The 14,931-nt window shown below is 41.8% G+C and overlaps 1 protein-coding gene across 4 annotated transcripts in view; it reads right to left on the bottom strand.

Annotated features, from left to right (window-relative positions):
- Positions 1-14,931, bottom strand: part of cadpsa (Ca2+-dependent activator protein for secretion a) — a 182,947-nt gene that overhangs the window by 137,662 nt on the left and 30,354 nt on the right. For all 4 annotated transcript variants that reach the window (XM_034143464.1, XM_034143457.1, XM_034143441.1 and 1 more), the window contains exon 2: positions 1,656-1,769. In XM_034143464.1, coding sequence (XP_033999355.1) covers positions 1,656-1,769 — 114 coding nt within the window. The remainder of the gene's footprint in view (positions 1-1,655; positions 1,770-14,931) is intronic.

Below are 14,931 nucleotides of genomic sequence, written 5' to 3'. Positions count from 1 at the left end.
TCAGCAACTTCACTCCGGCCCCCAACCGCCTCCAGTACCCCCCCACTTACTGTGGAGGAGCATGATGTGAGACGGGTGCTCAAAGCAGTGAACCCCAGGAAGGCTGCTGGTCCAGATGGAGTACCTGGGAAGGTGCTCAGAGCGTGTGCCAACCAGCTCTCACAGGTCTTCACCAGCATTTGTAATCTCTCCCTGAAACTCGCTGTTATCCCACCTTGCCTTAAAACTGCCACTATCATTCCTGTTCCTAAGAAAGCAACCACAGACAGCCTTAATGACTACCGCCCCATTGCACTCACACCTGTGATCATGAAGTGTTTTGAGAGGCTGGTGTTACATCACATAAAGGCCTGCCTTCCCCCCACCCTCGACCCACACCAGTTTGCCTACAGAGCAAATAGATCCACTAAAGACGCCATAGCTCTCCACTCTGCACTGAGCCACCTGGAGCATCGTGGGAGCTACGTCAGATTGCTCTTTATTGACTACAGCTCAGCGTTCAACACAATCATCCCGGACATTCTAGTTTGCAAACTATCAAACCTAGGCCTTCCCCCACCCACCTGTTCCTGGATCAAAGATGTCCTCACTAACTGCCCCCAGCGTGTGAGACTTGGCCCCCATCACTCCTCCACCCGCACTCTCAGCACCGGCTCTCCTCAGGGCTGTGTGCTGAGCCCTCTCCTGTACTCGCTCTACACCCACGACTGCAGTCCAGCCCACCCAGAGAACATCATGGTCAAGTTTGCTGACACCACTGTGGTGGGGCTTATCTCAGGAGGAGACGAGTCGGCCTACAGGAGTGAGGTACTGAAGCTCTCAGCGTGGTGTTCAGTGAACAACCTGGCACTGAACCCCACAAAAACCAAAGAGATCATCGTAGACGTCAGGAGGAATACTACCGACCTCGCTCCCCTCGACATTAACGGCGAGTGTGTGGAGAGGGTCCACACCTTCAAGCTCCTCAGCATCCTCATCACCAACAACCTTTCCTGGAAGGACAACACCACAGCTGTCATCAAGAAGGCCCAGCAGCGTCTGCACTTCCTGAGGGTGCTCAGGAAGAACAACTTGGCCACTAAGCTGCTGGTGACCTTCTACCGCTCTACCATCGAGAGCCTATTAACATACTGCATCACAGTGTGGTACACCAGCTGCACTGAGGACGACAGGATGAGGCTCCAGAGAGTCGCACAGAGGATCATCGGCTGCCCTCTCCCCTCCTTGATGGACATTTACACCTCCCGCTGCCTCAGGAGAGCCAAAAACATTGTTAAGGACAGTTCACACCCCGGCTTTCAATTGTTCAACCTGCTGCCCTCCGGCAGGTGCTACAGGTGTATCAAATCCAAAACAAACAGACTCAAAGACACCTGAAAGTCATACCTCTTAATCATCCTGCATGTGAAATAAATGTGACTCTGTATATATATATACATATATATCATTATTATTATTATTATTATAAATACATACCTACTATTATTATTTATTACATTATAGATTTTATTTTTATACCCCTGGAAATAATTAATGCACTTTATTCCTTATTCCTAAGTATGTATGCTGCGTGTATTTGTTGTCTTATGTTGTGATGTTTTTTGTTTTGATGGCCCCTTTTACAGGTGACAGAAGGTAACAGATAATCGACTCACGTCATAGTAGCTCTGGACGGCGTTGATGAAGGCTTCGTCCGCCACGATCTGGGTGTCTCCGTTGAGGAAGGCCTGGAAACGCTCTTTGACCGTCTGCAGCTGCAGCTTACTGATCTGAAGGAAAAAATATATTATAAATAAATATATATCATTTTTAAACCACCACTAAAACAGTGGAACCATTTTTTTAAGTTCATATTGGCCAATACTCCTAAAGTAATCACAGACTGTCAGATGTAGGGGCATGCTGCTTTGTTATCTAATTCTAACAGTAAATATTCTTGTTCAATATGTAGATATAGAATGAAGGTTAAAGAATCTCTCACTGCAATCCCTTGTCAAAATAAGATGCCTGTGCACTTTTGCAAACCTCCGTCTAACCTATGCTGTATGTTCCAAAAAACAATGCACAAATCACTCTGGAAGATTCCATCGAGTGACAGGGTGCTGTTGTGCACTGTGACAAAATCTTTATCTTTCAAAATATTAATAATATCAAATCTTGGAAGAAAATGTCCAAGAAGAAAAGACAGTATCATTCTTATTGCAGATGTGTAGGTCTGTGGACCATTTTTACTTTAAAGTGACAGCAGTAGTATTAAACATCATTTGTAATGGTGACTCAGAGTGGGTAACACTTTATGAAATGTAATATTCTGCATGTGTTATAGATTGATTTGGTGGAAATTACAATTGTACAGTGCAGCCTCAGTTTAGAACTGTGTGATGTTCACTTCAGTACAGAACTAGGCCTGTAGTAAATATGTTCACCTAATTACGAATGGCAAGTGAAGCTTTAAATGAATAGGCTTAACTTGATAATAAAACTTTGTTACGCTGTATTAGATAATGCTTTTTAAAGGCAAACATTTTACTGGAGACACTTTTAATACCAGAATTCTGCTTTGAGCTTTTATTCTGGTAATACATTATTATATGTCCTACTGAATCATCCATCAACAAAGACAATAGCATGACAAATAAATGACCAATAGGAACCTCCCTCCCTCCACGAAGACTCCACACCCATAGTGACACGTCCTAAAACCCGGAAGTAAGCTTCTTCCGGTCTAAAGTAGGGTAGACATGTGGAGATTATCCGACTGAACAAAACGTGATCCGTCTCTTAAAGGTATGGGTATATGGAAGCAAACAAGCGACAGAAGTATTTGAATTTTATCAGACACCGTATTAATAGCATTGAAAATAATTACTTTGAAAATCATGTATCTGATTTTTTTTGCTCCGAATTTACCTATGTGAAATAAAAATGTAACAATTCAAGTTAAAACAATTTGAATGGTCAATTCAGATCCCAAAAATTCAAGTTAAAAAAATTTGAATGCACAATTTCGGTGTTTAAAATTCGACGTCAAAAATGTCGATGCAGCATCATCCGGGCTACTCAGACAGGATAAGCAATCAAGCCCGAATGCAATCAAACCGACTTCTGGCCTATCAGAGCCAAGCGGCGAACTCCGGGGCAGTGCCATGAAGCCCAATGCTGCAAACTGTAGGCGATGGATGCAGATGGGAGCAATTCCCGTAGACCCTATGTTAAAATATCCAACTTAACATCAGAAAATGAACATGTTTCTAGCCTGGATCCAAAAAAACATATTCTGTATCTAGTTAGATTCCCCCTTCATGAGGCTGCTGCTCCTAGCTCCTCTGTCTCTCTGCTAGCTCCGTTAGCTCCATTAGCTCCGTGATGCTACAGGGGCTCAGCTCATGCGGAGAACACTACTTGAACTCGGCCGTGTTTGTTGTGTTGGCTCCTGGTGGACTATTCGTCAGGCAAATATAGGATTGATCTGCGGTTAAAACAGACCGTCCATGAATGCAGTTTCTTCGGCAAGTCAACCCTGCGTACTTTATGTTATGTTACTGGTGTTTTTATTAAGCTAACGTTAATGACTGTTTAGAGTTGGGTTAGCATTTGAGCAATCGGTAGCTCCATCTGTGCTAACGATGCTATGCGTAGCATCCAAGTTAAACGTAATAGAGAAGTGTAAAACATTAAGTGGGATGCTACTGTATACCAAAAGGCTTCTGTGCGAGGTTGGTAAAATAAGGTCATCCTTGTACGTTAGATAGTTGGTTTGTGGCGTGCGTTGAAGCTTGCCGGTGGGCGTGTCTGAAACTCGACCAACAACCAATCACATGAATCTCCCGCCCCGGACACACAAGGATGCGGTTTGATTGGCTAGAGCTTGTACTGGCATATGATTTGATTGGCTGACGCTTCCGTCGAAGCTTCAAAAGTAGAACATTGCTCTACTTTTGAAGCGAGCAAAGCGAAGCGACGGAACCACAATGCAGTTCGGCAAAGCGTGACGTCACCCCATTCAAAGTGAATGGGCAGAAGCGTTGAAGCTTCAATGCATGCCGCCGTGTGGATGGGCCGTTACGGAGCTTAAACACGGCGGCGTGCCTTGAAGCTTGCCGGCGGTGTGTCTGATGCTCGACCAACAACCAATCACATGAAACTCTGCCCCGGACACACAAGCACGCGGTTTGATTGGCTAGAGCTTGTACTGCCATATGATTCGATTGGCTGACGCTTCCGTCGAAGCTTCAAAAGTAGAACATTGCTCTACTTTTGAAGCGTTTGCTCCCACAATGCAGTTCGGCGAAGCGTGACGTCACCCCATTCAAAGTGAATGGGCAGAAGCGTCGCCGTGTGTAAGGTTCATTTAAATTCGCTATGCTCTACTATAGTATAAAATAGACTAGCTAACATCAACGTATTGTTGAAGAGAGGCTTAGTGTATATTAAATCAACCTCACAATTAAAATACGAACGTCACATTTCAAGATGGTCCAGAAATAACGCTCCCTTAGATATTGTAATATGGTTTGTTGAACTGGAGTTATTTATTGCAGATAACCGCCTATCTGACGAACGACCCAAACATTGTTGTTTTTAATATTATTACCAATGCCTCTTTTCATTTTATTATCATCACACTTGAGAAACAGCCTTGTGGCTGTAGAACGGAACATGTAACTTAGAGCCTGCATTTAAGGACGATGAATAGCGTAGTCAATGCTTTAGTGACAAGGAAATGATTTGTTTAAATATTAGATATGACGTTATCTGTGACTTCAGTGAAAATTAAGCTTATCTATTGCATTGCATTTGTTAAATAGGATTGTGTCTTACCCTTACGTGTGTGATACATATGAATATGGCATATGAAAACAAATTCATTTGACTGACTCATGAAAAACACATCCAAAGTAACAGTAAAATAAAAAGGACCTACACAATAATACTCAATCAAACTGATAAGATACAGTATAAGGACTGTGATATCCAGCAATTTCTTAAGTATAACAATAATATTATGACCTGTTTTTAAAATAAGATAAAAAGTTGTTTTCATGTAAAGAAGTCTGTAAGCCACACATGTAACTTTACATCTGTTTGTTCAAAGTGTCCTTCAGGTGATCCAGACAGGCTGGACCAGAGGAGGAGAGACAGATCTGGACTCCTAACAGCAGAGAACTTCAGCACGGATTCCAAGGTACATATACCTTTTTCATAATTTACAAAGAATGCATAAAGTTATTGGTTTTAAAAAATAAAGTAATGACTCTAATACACTGATATACATGCCACATGCCACAACTAGATCACCTACACATCAGTGATGTTGAGTGTACTTTCTTAGCAAAAGGTTACATTTACATTTTACCAAGCAACATCACTTTTTTTTTCAACTTTCACATTTCAATGTATTTAAGGCAAATATTATTGAACATAGTGAGAGCTGCGACCCTTTGTCTCTGCATATTGACTGTAAAAAAACATGTTAAAAGTGATTTTCAGTGAGACAACCGAAAATAGCAAGCTTCTACAGTTGCACTAAGTTTTGATAACAGTTCAATATTATTTTAATAATACATTTATTTCAATGTTGATGAATTTAGAACTAGGGCAGGCATCCTCAAAGTCCGGACTCCGGTCCGGATCCGGACCGAACCACAACTGTCTCTGGACTCTGAGCAAATTATACTTTTCATATGTATTATCTGTATTATCTGTGTTATCTGTGTTATCTGCGAGACAACGCAACGAGTCAAAATTCTCCGCTATGTCCACTGCAAACAGCGCTCTGCATCTCCGACTGTTCCACTGTCTGTGTGTGTGTCTGTCAACGCATTGGTCCAATCACATTCAGCATCCCGTCAGCGTTTTTTTTTCCCCCACCAACAGTCTGCGAATCAGAGGCACAGTAGGGCGGGTCTTCGCGGAATGCGGGTGGGAAAAATGCGTGTGTGTTTAAAAAAAAAAAAGTCAGAGCGAGAGTTAACAGCTCATCTAGTTGCATCTGTACTGTAGCTAGTAGCCTAGTTTCACCTACCGGGGTAGCATGGGGTGGCAACTGCCACCCTAAAAATAGGCCTTGCCACCCCAGCTGCCACCCCAGTTGGCAGCTTTGTTTTGAAAGAAAAGTTGTGGCTCATCGGACATTTATGAGAGAAAGTCTCTAATGTCCGAGTGCAAGTGAATGCAGCACAAGACGCATGTCTTGTAACCCCTCCCTTGGCCCTGGCGCGAGCGCGGAAATATGATTGGCGGCGATTTCATTTGAATGGTACGGCGCAAAACGAGAAGCATTCGGACCCAAGTACTGAAGGAATGAGGTATTTGCGGTCTACAATGACAGAGAAGAGACTGTCAAGTTTGGCTGTACTCAGCATTGAATCAAAAGAGAGACATAAAACATTTTGTGGAGCAGGGTTTTGTACATGATCTGTTTGGGTTTGATTGGGGAAAAATCGATCTGTGTGCTGATGTAGAAACTGCATGGTCTTATTTTTATCTTGGTTTTATGGAGATCATTGATAGACATGCACCCCTGCGTACATTTAGAGTAAAGGGACGAGACAATCCTTGGTTTTCTGCTGAACTGTCCAGTCTCCTGCATGAGAGAAACAAGGCCTGGGCAAAGGCTAGGAAATCAGGCTCAGAGGTAGAATGGCTGCGTTTTAGGCAGCTAAGGAATAGCTTCACTTCACATGTCAAAAGTGTTAAGTCTAAGTACTATTTGTCAGTTACTACAGAAAACCTAAATAATCCTAGGAAATTTTGGAAAGCCATAAAATCGATATCCACCGGTGAGATCCGAAATGAGCTACCTCCGTGCATTACCACAGCATCTGGCTCTATATCGGACAGGGCTACTATGTTAAATTGCTTTAATGAGCATTTTGTGTCCTGCGGTTCTATGTTTGATTCTGTGACTAACTCTGCTACTGTGAACACCACAGTCTGTGACTCTGAACAATGTGGTCTGGAAAACCCTTTCAGTTTTACTCCTTTTACTGTAACTGTTGTTCATGAAGCATTATCTAAGTTAGATCCTAAGAAACCGGCTGGCCCGGACAACGTAGAACCTTTCTTTTCAAAGATAGCAGCAGATTTTATTGCTCCACCTCTCACTTCTCTTTTTAACCTCTCCCTCAGCACAAATACAATTGCAAAAGTATGGAAGTCAGCTTATGTCTTGCCTTTACTGAAAGGAGGGGAGGCAACTATTTTAAATAACTATAGGCCCATCTCTAAATGGTCAGTTCTGGCTAAGGTTCTCGAACGCCTAGTGAGTGAACAAGTAAAGGAGTTTTTATGTACAAATGATATCCTGTCTAAATATCAGTCAGGTTTCAGAAAGAAACATAGCACCATCACTGCCACAATGAAAGTGTATTTTAGATAATAAGCAGAGTTGTGCAGCTCTATTTATTGATCTTTCCAAAGCGTTTGACACCGTCGATCATCGCATCTTAAAGCAGAGGCTACTCACTATTGGCATATCCAGCCATGCAGTGGGGTGGTTTGTGAACTACCTCTCTGAAAGGTCCCAATAGCCGCGTTCACACCAAGTACTTTCCTGTACTTAGTTCCGGCACTAAGAGCCCCGGCGCTTTTTACCCCAGGGCACTTAGTACAGATCGCGTTCACACCGGAGTACTTTTCCCTGAGGGAAGATTACGCAAATGAGCCGCTGACATCACTTCTTCTTCTTCTGCTTTGGCTTTACTGGCAGGCCACAAACCACTTCACAGCGAGTACAGTAGGTGGCGGTATGCACCTTAAAGTTGTTTGCAATCCGCTGCAAAACAAGAGAAGAAGAAGAAAAACTTCCCGCGTATACTGCGACGCCCACCCACTCGCTGTACATTAGGCGTCTGTTGTTTACCTTCCGACCTCAGACATGATGGAGATGGAGTCGACTGAAGTTGTGCTGTTTGTGCTCATGTTATACAGCTTTGTAACTGAGTTAATGCAGCCTGAGCAACTTGCGTACAATCACAAAACAAGCCGAGCACGAGTGGTGGTGGAGAACGCTTTTGGCAGACTGAAGGGCAGGTGGCGGTGCTTGATGAAAAGAAACGACTGCAAGATGGACAAGATCAAAATCCAGGTGGCAGCATGTTGCATATTACATAACCTTTGTGAAAGTAATGAGTACAGGGACGAATGGACTGCCTTACCGGCGACCCAGCTTTATGAGGCATCTGAACAGCGTGTCAATTGTAAACATTTTGACAATACAGCTGATCTTTTGTACAGTGATTTTGTTTCCCTTTTATTTTCCAGTCAAGACAGGCAACAATACAATAGGGTACAGTGTGGCAATATAATAACAATAAACTGTGCCAGGTGTGTTGTATGCACAGTAAATAAGCTCAGCAGCAAACCCACCGTTATTATTTATCTTCCTGAGACCCACTGCATCCGTCTGCCATAAACATACATGTTAGTTTCGGCCCATAGTGGACTCCATTTTGTGTTGTGTAAAATGGGGGGGGGAATTAAAAGTTTGCAAATCCCCATGTCCTCCTCAGAGGACAATCATAAAAACATTTAGTTTTAGGTCAAATAATATTTAAAATGATATAAATTATCATATTTGTGTATGTGCCCCTGCCATTCCTCCACAAGGTTGCAACATTGATGATAAATAAATGACAAATAAAGCTTTGCCAGTTTATAACCGATGAAACATGATGGTATCAGAATAATCACTTACATGTGATGTATAGGATGCTACGGTCACTAAAGATAAAGTGTCAGGAGAAATAAGCAAGATACAGGATCTGTTTAACAGTAAATAGAAGTTCACATTTTTAATGTAAATAAAATAGATGTTGTACATGTAAATTAACATTATCAATATAAAATAAAGTGTCAGTTGTATCAAGACTATATAATAACAGTAATAACAATAATATAAAATGAACTGGTGAGCATCTTGTCCTCCGTTTCCTGGGCCTTGGTGAACAGCACCATCTGATCCCCGTACATCGACTCTTTCACCACGGCACGCCGGTCCTCCAACGCCTGGGCGGTGTCAAAGAAATTCACATCCCGTGTCCGCTTTCCTATGAGGGGAAAATAAGCAAGATACAAGATCTGTGTAGTCGCCATGTAGTTTTACAACATACTAGGAATGTTTTTTTGGTATTTTCACAAATAGAATTAAGGTTTCACAAATCTGAAACTGTTATAAAGAATCTTTAGCCTCTCTGGGATAATCCAGTCCAGATTTGATGAGTCTAGGTATGGTGGTAGATCAGGACCTGGTCTAATGTGGCCAGGATGCAAAAAAGCACTAAAATCTCTCTTTTTTGTATTTTCACAAATAGAATTAAAGGTTTCACAAATCTGAAACTGTGTTATAAAGAATGTTTAGCCTCTCTGAGATAATCCAGTCCAAATAAATCGGCTATGCAGCGATTTAAGAGGTTCAAACACGGAGGATTGTTCCTTTTTGAAGAGTGCTTCATGTATGCTTGAACTTTGTTTAATGTTGTTGAGGCAAGTTAAAAATAAAATATGATGAATATTATGAAATAAACATGATTGTGAACATCAGTTCGATGCGTAACGTTCTTTCAAGACAAAGTTACAGTGTGTGTACCTTTGCGTTTGGTTGCTGGTAAGGAGGACGAGGCGCTGTGATCTAGAATGCAAAGCTTGCTTGTTTCCAATCCCGAGTTGTCCATCCTCGCCTGAAACACACGATTAGTGCCATGAGTTAGTGAAGCAAATTACAGAAACACTGCACAGTTATTCACAAGTCAAAACGTTTTCATAGCGGCCAGGAATATCTAGCTAGCTAGATGTAGCTAGCTCGGGGCCGGTGTTAGCCTATCCAGCCTAGCATGGCTAGCTTGATCTACTGAGCAAATAAAAGTACATCTGAGACCATTATTGTGCAGATTAAAACCCCAGTGCATGTAGTTGATTTTACCTTCGTCGTGGTAGTCATCGTTGGCCACTGAATCCGCCGTTTGTAGTCCTGAGTTTCTTTATTTTTAGCCGGCTGTGACGATTCCCAGGTCGAGTGAAAGCTACTGAACTGGCTTCAGTAGCATTCCCTGGGTCACGTCCTCGGTGTAGATCTCCAGAAGCGCCGACACCTCCTCATCATTTCTTGATGCTTGCCATAACTGCTTTCAAAAACAAACCCAACACTCCGTTGTGTTTTTGTAGCGAGGAAAAACAATGGCGTCTCCACACAACATTTTCAGAGTTGTACGGGCGTGGTTTGCAATTCGCCCAGCCAATCAGCACTGGGGCACTTTTGGGGCACTTTTCACCCACAGAAAAGTACGCTCTCCCAGCGGGCTCTAAAAATGGGGGTAAAAGTACCCGAGATTAAGTACGATTTTTGGTGTGAACGCGACATAAGGGGTACTCACGGAACTAAAACGCGAAAAGTACGGTGAAAGTACTCCGGTGTGAACGCGGCTAATGTGTTCACTTTGATGGGCTGTCTTCTGAGTGGTTGAACATTGCTAATGGTGTTCCTCAAGGTTCTGTTTTAGGTCCACTTTTATTCTCCATCTACATCAATAGTTTAGGTGAAAATGTGGATGATGCTACTTTACATTTGTATGCGGATGATACCGTGATGTATTGTGCAGGTCCCTCGATTAAGGAGGCGGTTGTTAAATTACAGGCTGTTTTTAACATTATTCAGACTCAGCTCTCTGAACTAAAGCTTCTTTTAAATGTTGATAAAACCAAGGTAATGCTCTTTTCTAAAGCTAAAAAGACACCAGAGACTGCTTTGGATATTGTTACTATGCAAGGACAAGTACTCGAAGTGGTTACCTGTTATAAATACCTTGGTATCTGGCTTGATGATTGTCTCACTTTTAAACTTCAGGTCAATAACCTGCTTAAAAAGCTGAGGGTTAGACTAGGTTTCTTTTTCAGAAACAAGTCCTGTTTCTCTTTTGAAGCCAGGAAAAGGCTAGTCACTGTGACCTTTTGACCTGTGCTGGACTATGGTGATTTGATATATATGAATGCACCTGCCCATTGCCTGGAAAGGTTAGATGCCGCCTATCACAGTGCTCTGAGATTTGTTACTAACTGTAAAGCACTTAGTCATCACTTTACTCTAAGTCCCTCCTGTAGACATCCTGCTGAATACACAGACACACAGCTGGGGGAGGGGATTCAGATAGCGACTGTATATGGGGACGATAGGTTGGGCCGTGGGCGGGACATTGCCAGGAGTTCAACGTAAAGTCAGCCTACATTTTATTAATGTCGTTATGACCGCAGCACTATATGCCAAGGCAGGTCTGCCTTCACTTACTGTTCGGAGGCTCAGTCATTGGTAGGCCTACATATTCATCTACAAAGCCATGCTGGGTAAACTCCCAACTTATATCTGCTCTTTGATCTCACGGAGAGTGGCAAGTAGCTATTGCCTGAGATCCCAGGATGTGTTTTTATTACATGTGCCAAGTGCTAGGACTGTTTTAGGTACTAAAGCTTTTATGTGCGCTGCTCCTCTAGCTTGGAACACTATGCATTTTTTTTTTAAACTGAGCATTTTGATTCCCTTGCATCATTTTAAAGCACGGCTGGATGAAATGTTATTAGATACCTGTCATTGTGAATAGGTTGCTAATTTATACCCCTGTAATTATGTTGTGATGTCCTTTTTGTTTTCTGTTGTTTTTATGTGTAACCAATGTACTGCAGGTCTCCCTTGAAAAAGAGATCGTTGATCTCAATGGGATGTTTAACCTGGTTAAATAAAGGCTACAAACAAACAAACAAACAAAACGCACTAAAGCTGTTGATCTTAATAAGTTTGTGAGTTGTTTTACTGAACAAAATGGTAATAGCCGCATTCAGCTGTAATAGACATGTCAACTTGATGCTCTGCTCACGGATGAGCATACAAAACTGTTAAGATGATGACCTTACGTGTGTAAATATATTTTTTTCTGCCCCCAAAAAACAGTTTTAAGTCCTGAGAAAGTCAAATAAGACGGTGTGTAAAACTACACTGCCCAGCCAAAAAGAAGTAACCACTTTGATTGAACTAGGCCAGTAGGTAAGGGCATTCCACTGGATAATAACTGAAGTATAAAAGAATGCATGACTGAAGTGATGGAGACCATGTTTGAAGGCAAACAAAAAGAGGAAATAACAGGTCAAATCAAGCAAATCCCCCTCTCAGATTCCACAGCAACCAGAAGAACATAAATACTGGCTGGTGATTTGATGAATCAGCTTTGTGATGGAATAAAAAATGCACAGTGCATTTCCTTAGCTGTGGATGAGTCCACTGACACCACTGACAATGCTCAGTTGCTGGTGTTTGTGAGTTTTTATGATGAGGCAAAGGGGGAGTTTGTTGAAGATGTGTTGGGCCTGACGAACCTCAGTGGACACACAAGGGGGCAAGACATTTATAAAGCAATAATGGGAATGCTGAATGAAAGAGGGTGCAGCTGCCTTTATTCATAACTGTGCAGCTCTTACACTGCGACTCTGAGGGATCAAGCACAGACACAATAACAATGAAAACTGCTGCATACAGATTATTTTTGTTTTTGCAACTTCGTGTTAAGAATCTTGTTGCAATTGTTTAAAAGTTTGAATGACCGTAATAAACGGACCTTTGTCTTATTGAAAAAAAAATGTTGGACCTTTAAGATTTGTATTTGAGTAACCCTGGTATAGGGCGTACACACAGAGCCGTTTGCCCCCCCAGAGCGTTCCGTTTGCAGATCTATCCACCTTGGGACCCGTTATTGTTTGCGGGGTCCGTTTCCGCGTTTACGTGTCGGCCTCGTGTGAACAAACAGGCTATACGCGAGAGAAAAGTAGCAGATACAACCCGTTTTGTCCTCGTGTAAACGGCACCTTAAGCACAAACAAGTGATGTGGTCAATGGCCCCTTCCCCACTTTATACCCCTTGCTGGCCTTCATTTGACCTACTGTCCATTTCAAAAGATTGCTATTACAAATAAATCCAACTCCAGAATACCCAATTTGTTTGCAAACTTCTAATTTAAATGTCTCATTTGCTCTTGCAGGCTAATCAGCTTGTAGTGATAACTTCATGTTGCTAATGGCTGAGGCCGAAAGTGGATTGTCGAACAGATTGTAGAATGCGCACATAGCACCAGGCAACATATGAAATCACACATTTTAGTTATGGTCAAAAGCTTATCATAATGACCCTTCACATTAAGAATCCAAGGATGCAAGCACCTGTGCTCTCGTTGACAATAGCGTGGACATTGACCCTGTCTCCCTCCTGCAGCGGGAACATGTCTGCCTCTGGTGAGACACTGAAATAAAATGGACTGGTAATCCCAGATTACACACTGCGCAGGATTCAGAAAGTGTTTATCAGGGCAAGAGCTGCTGTTCACATGCTCACACTCAAGGCTTTCACATGGATTCAGGGCAGTGGCAAATGTTTACAGCACACACACAATTAAACACACACACACACACAACTGTTCTTCCTCCCCCCATGCTTAAGCAAATTCGAAAAAAAAGGGGTAATCTGCAGAACCACAAGTATGCTTTTAAATCTTTCAATGTTTGGACTAAATATCCACACTTTTCTCCCGAGTTGTGACATTGTGATGCAGTGTGTATGGACGCTGTACAGAGACAGCTTTTAAACAGGTCTCCCACTCATTACTGGCTCAGGATCAGCTGCTGGCAAATCATTCTGTCAAAAGTTGGACTGTGACCAACTTCTCCTCACTGGCCAAAAGGCATTTGATGCCAAAACATACTGTACGTCTCTCATTCAGTGGAATAAAGTTAACCCCTGTTTGAGTTTCTTTAAATGCTACTGCCACAGGACAAAGTGCAGAGATTTCACTAATCTAGCGTTGATAGATCAGGGATTAGTCGGAGGAGTCATTAGTAGACAGAAGCAAAGACAGTTGTATGTCTCTTAGTCTTCTGCTCTTAAGACCCTGACAGTCCTGCGTCATGGTCTTTTGTTCAGTTAATCCAAAACACTTTTAACTACTAACACTAACACTTTTAAGGCTAAGGTCAAGATGCAAATCTAATGTGACCTGCAAACATTTTTTGCATGTCATCCTATATCTCACTTTTTCTTGCCTACTTCAGTCCATCTGTCCTTACTGAAGGAAAAAAGGCCCAAAGCTAACTTCAGGGCTAACCCTCTTCATTTAAAACGGCAGGTGGAAAGCAGGAAAACATTTATTCCGCCACATTTAACCTTCGGTAACACAGCTTTCACTAACTGATCATTTACTGTCACACAGAGCGGTACAGGAAAACATTCTACTGCAATAACTCTGTATATATATATATATATATATATATTTATATCAGGGTTTCCGTTCACCTGAAGCCCCGCCCACTGTTTAGCGTGCTGCATGATAAACTGACGGGCTGTCAGGAGAGAGAGGGAGGGAGAGAGGAAAAGAGAGGATCCGTTTCTCCCGTGTTATTATTCAAAGTTAATGTAAACTTTTGAATAATGTACTTCATCTACTACAAGTAGTCTGTTTGAATGTAATAATGATGTTGTTTGTTGTTTGTGGAATCATTTATTGAAAAATGAATCAGAATTTTTCGATCTGTTACGATTATAAACTGAAGCAATATAAAAATGACTCCCATTAACTGAGTTTTAAACATCAGCATATCCGGTCATAGTCCGGTAATTACCTGCTAACGGAAACTCTGCTACACAATTATTATTATTATTATTATTATTGAAACATGACCGGTAAGTTTCAAATTTGTCCGGTAAAATTAATTCTGTCCGGAAATTTGACCGGCGAGAAAAAATCCTAGCGGAAACCCTGATATATATATATATATATATATATATATATATATATATTGCACGGTCAACTTCTATATATTTGAGTTTTTTGTTTTATTTTCTATTTTGAGATTTTAATAATAATAATACATTTTATTTATAGAGGCGCCTTATAAGGCTC

Source organism: Trematomus bernacchii, unplaced genomic scaffold (genome assembly GCF_902827165.1).
Source record: "Trematomus bernacchii unplaced genomic scaffold, fTreBer1.1, whole genome shotgun sequence".
NCBI lineage: Eukaryota > Metazoa > Chordata > Actinopteri > Perciformes > Nototheniidae > Trematomus > Trematomus bernacchii.
Note: the sequence above shows the minus strand (reverse complement) of the source record. Positions and strands in the feature narration are given on the sequence as shown.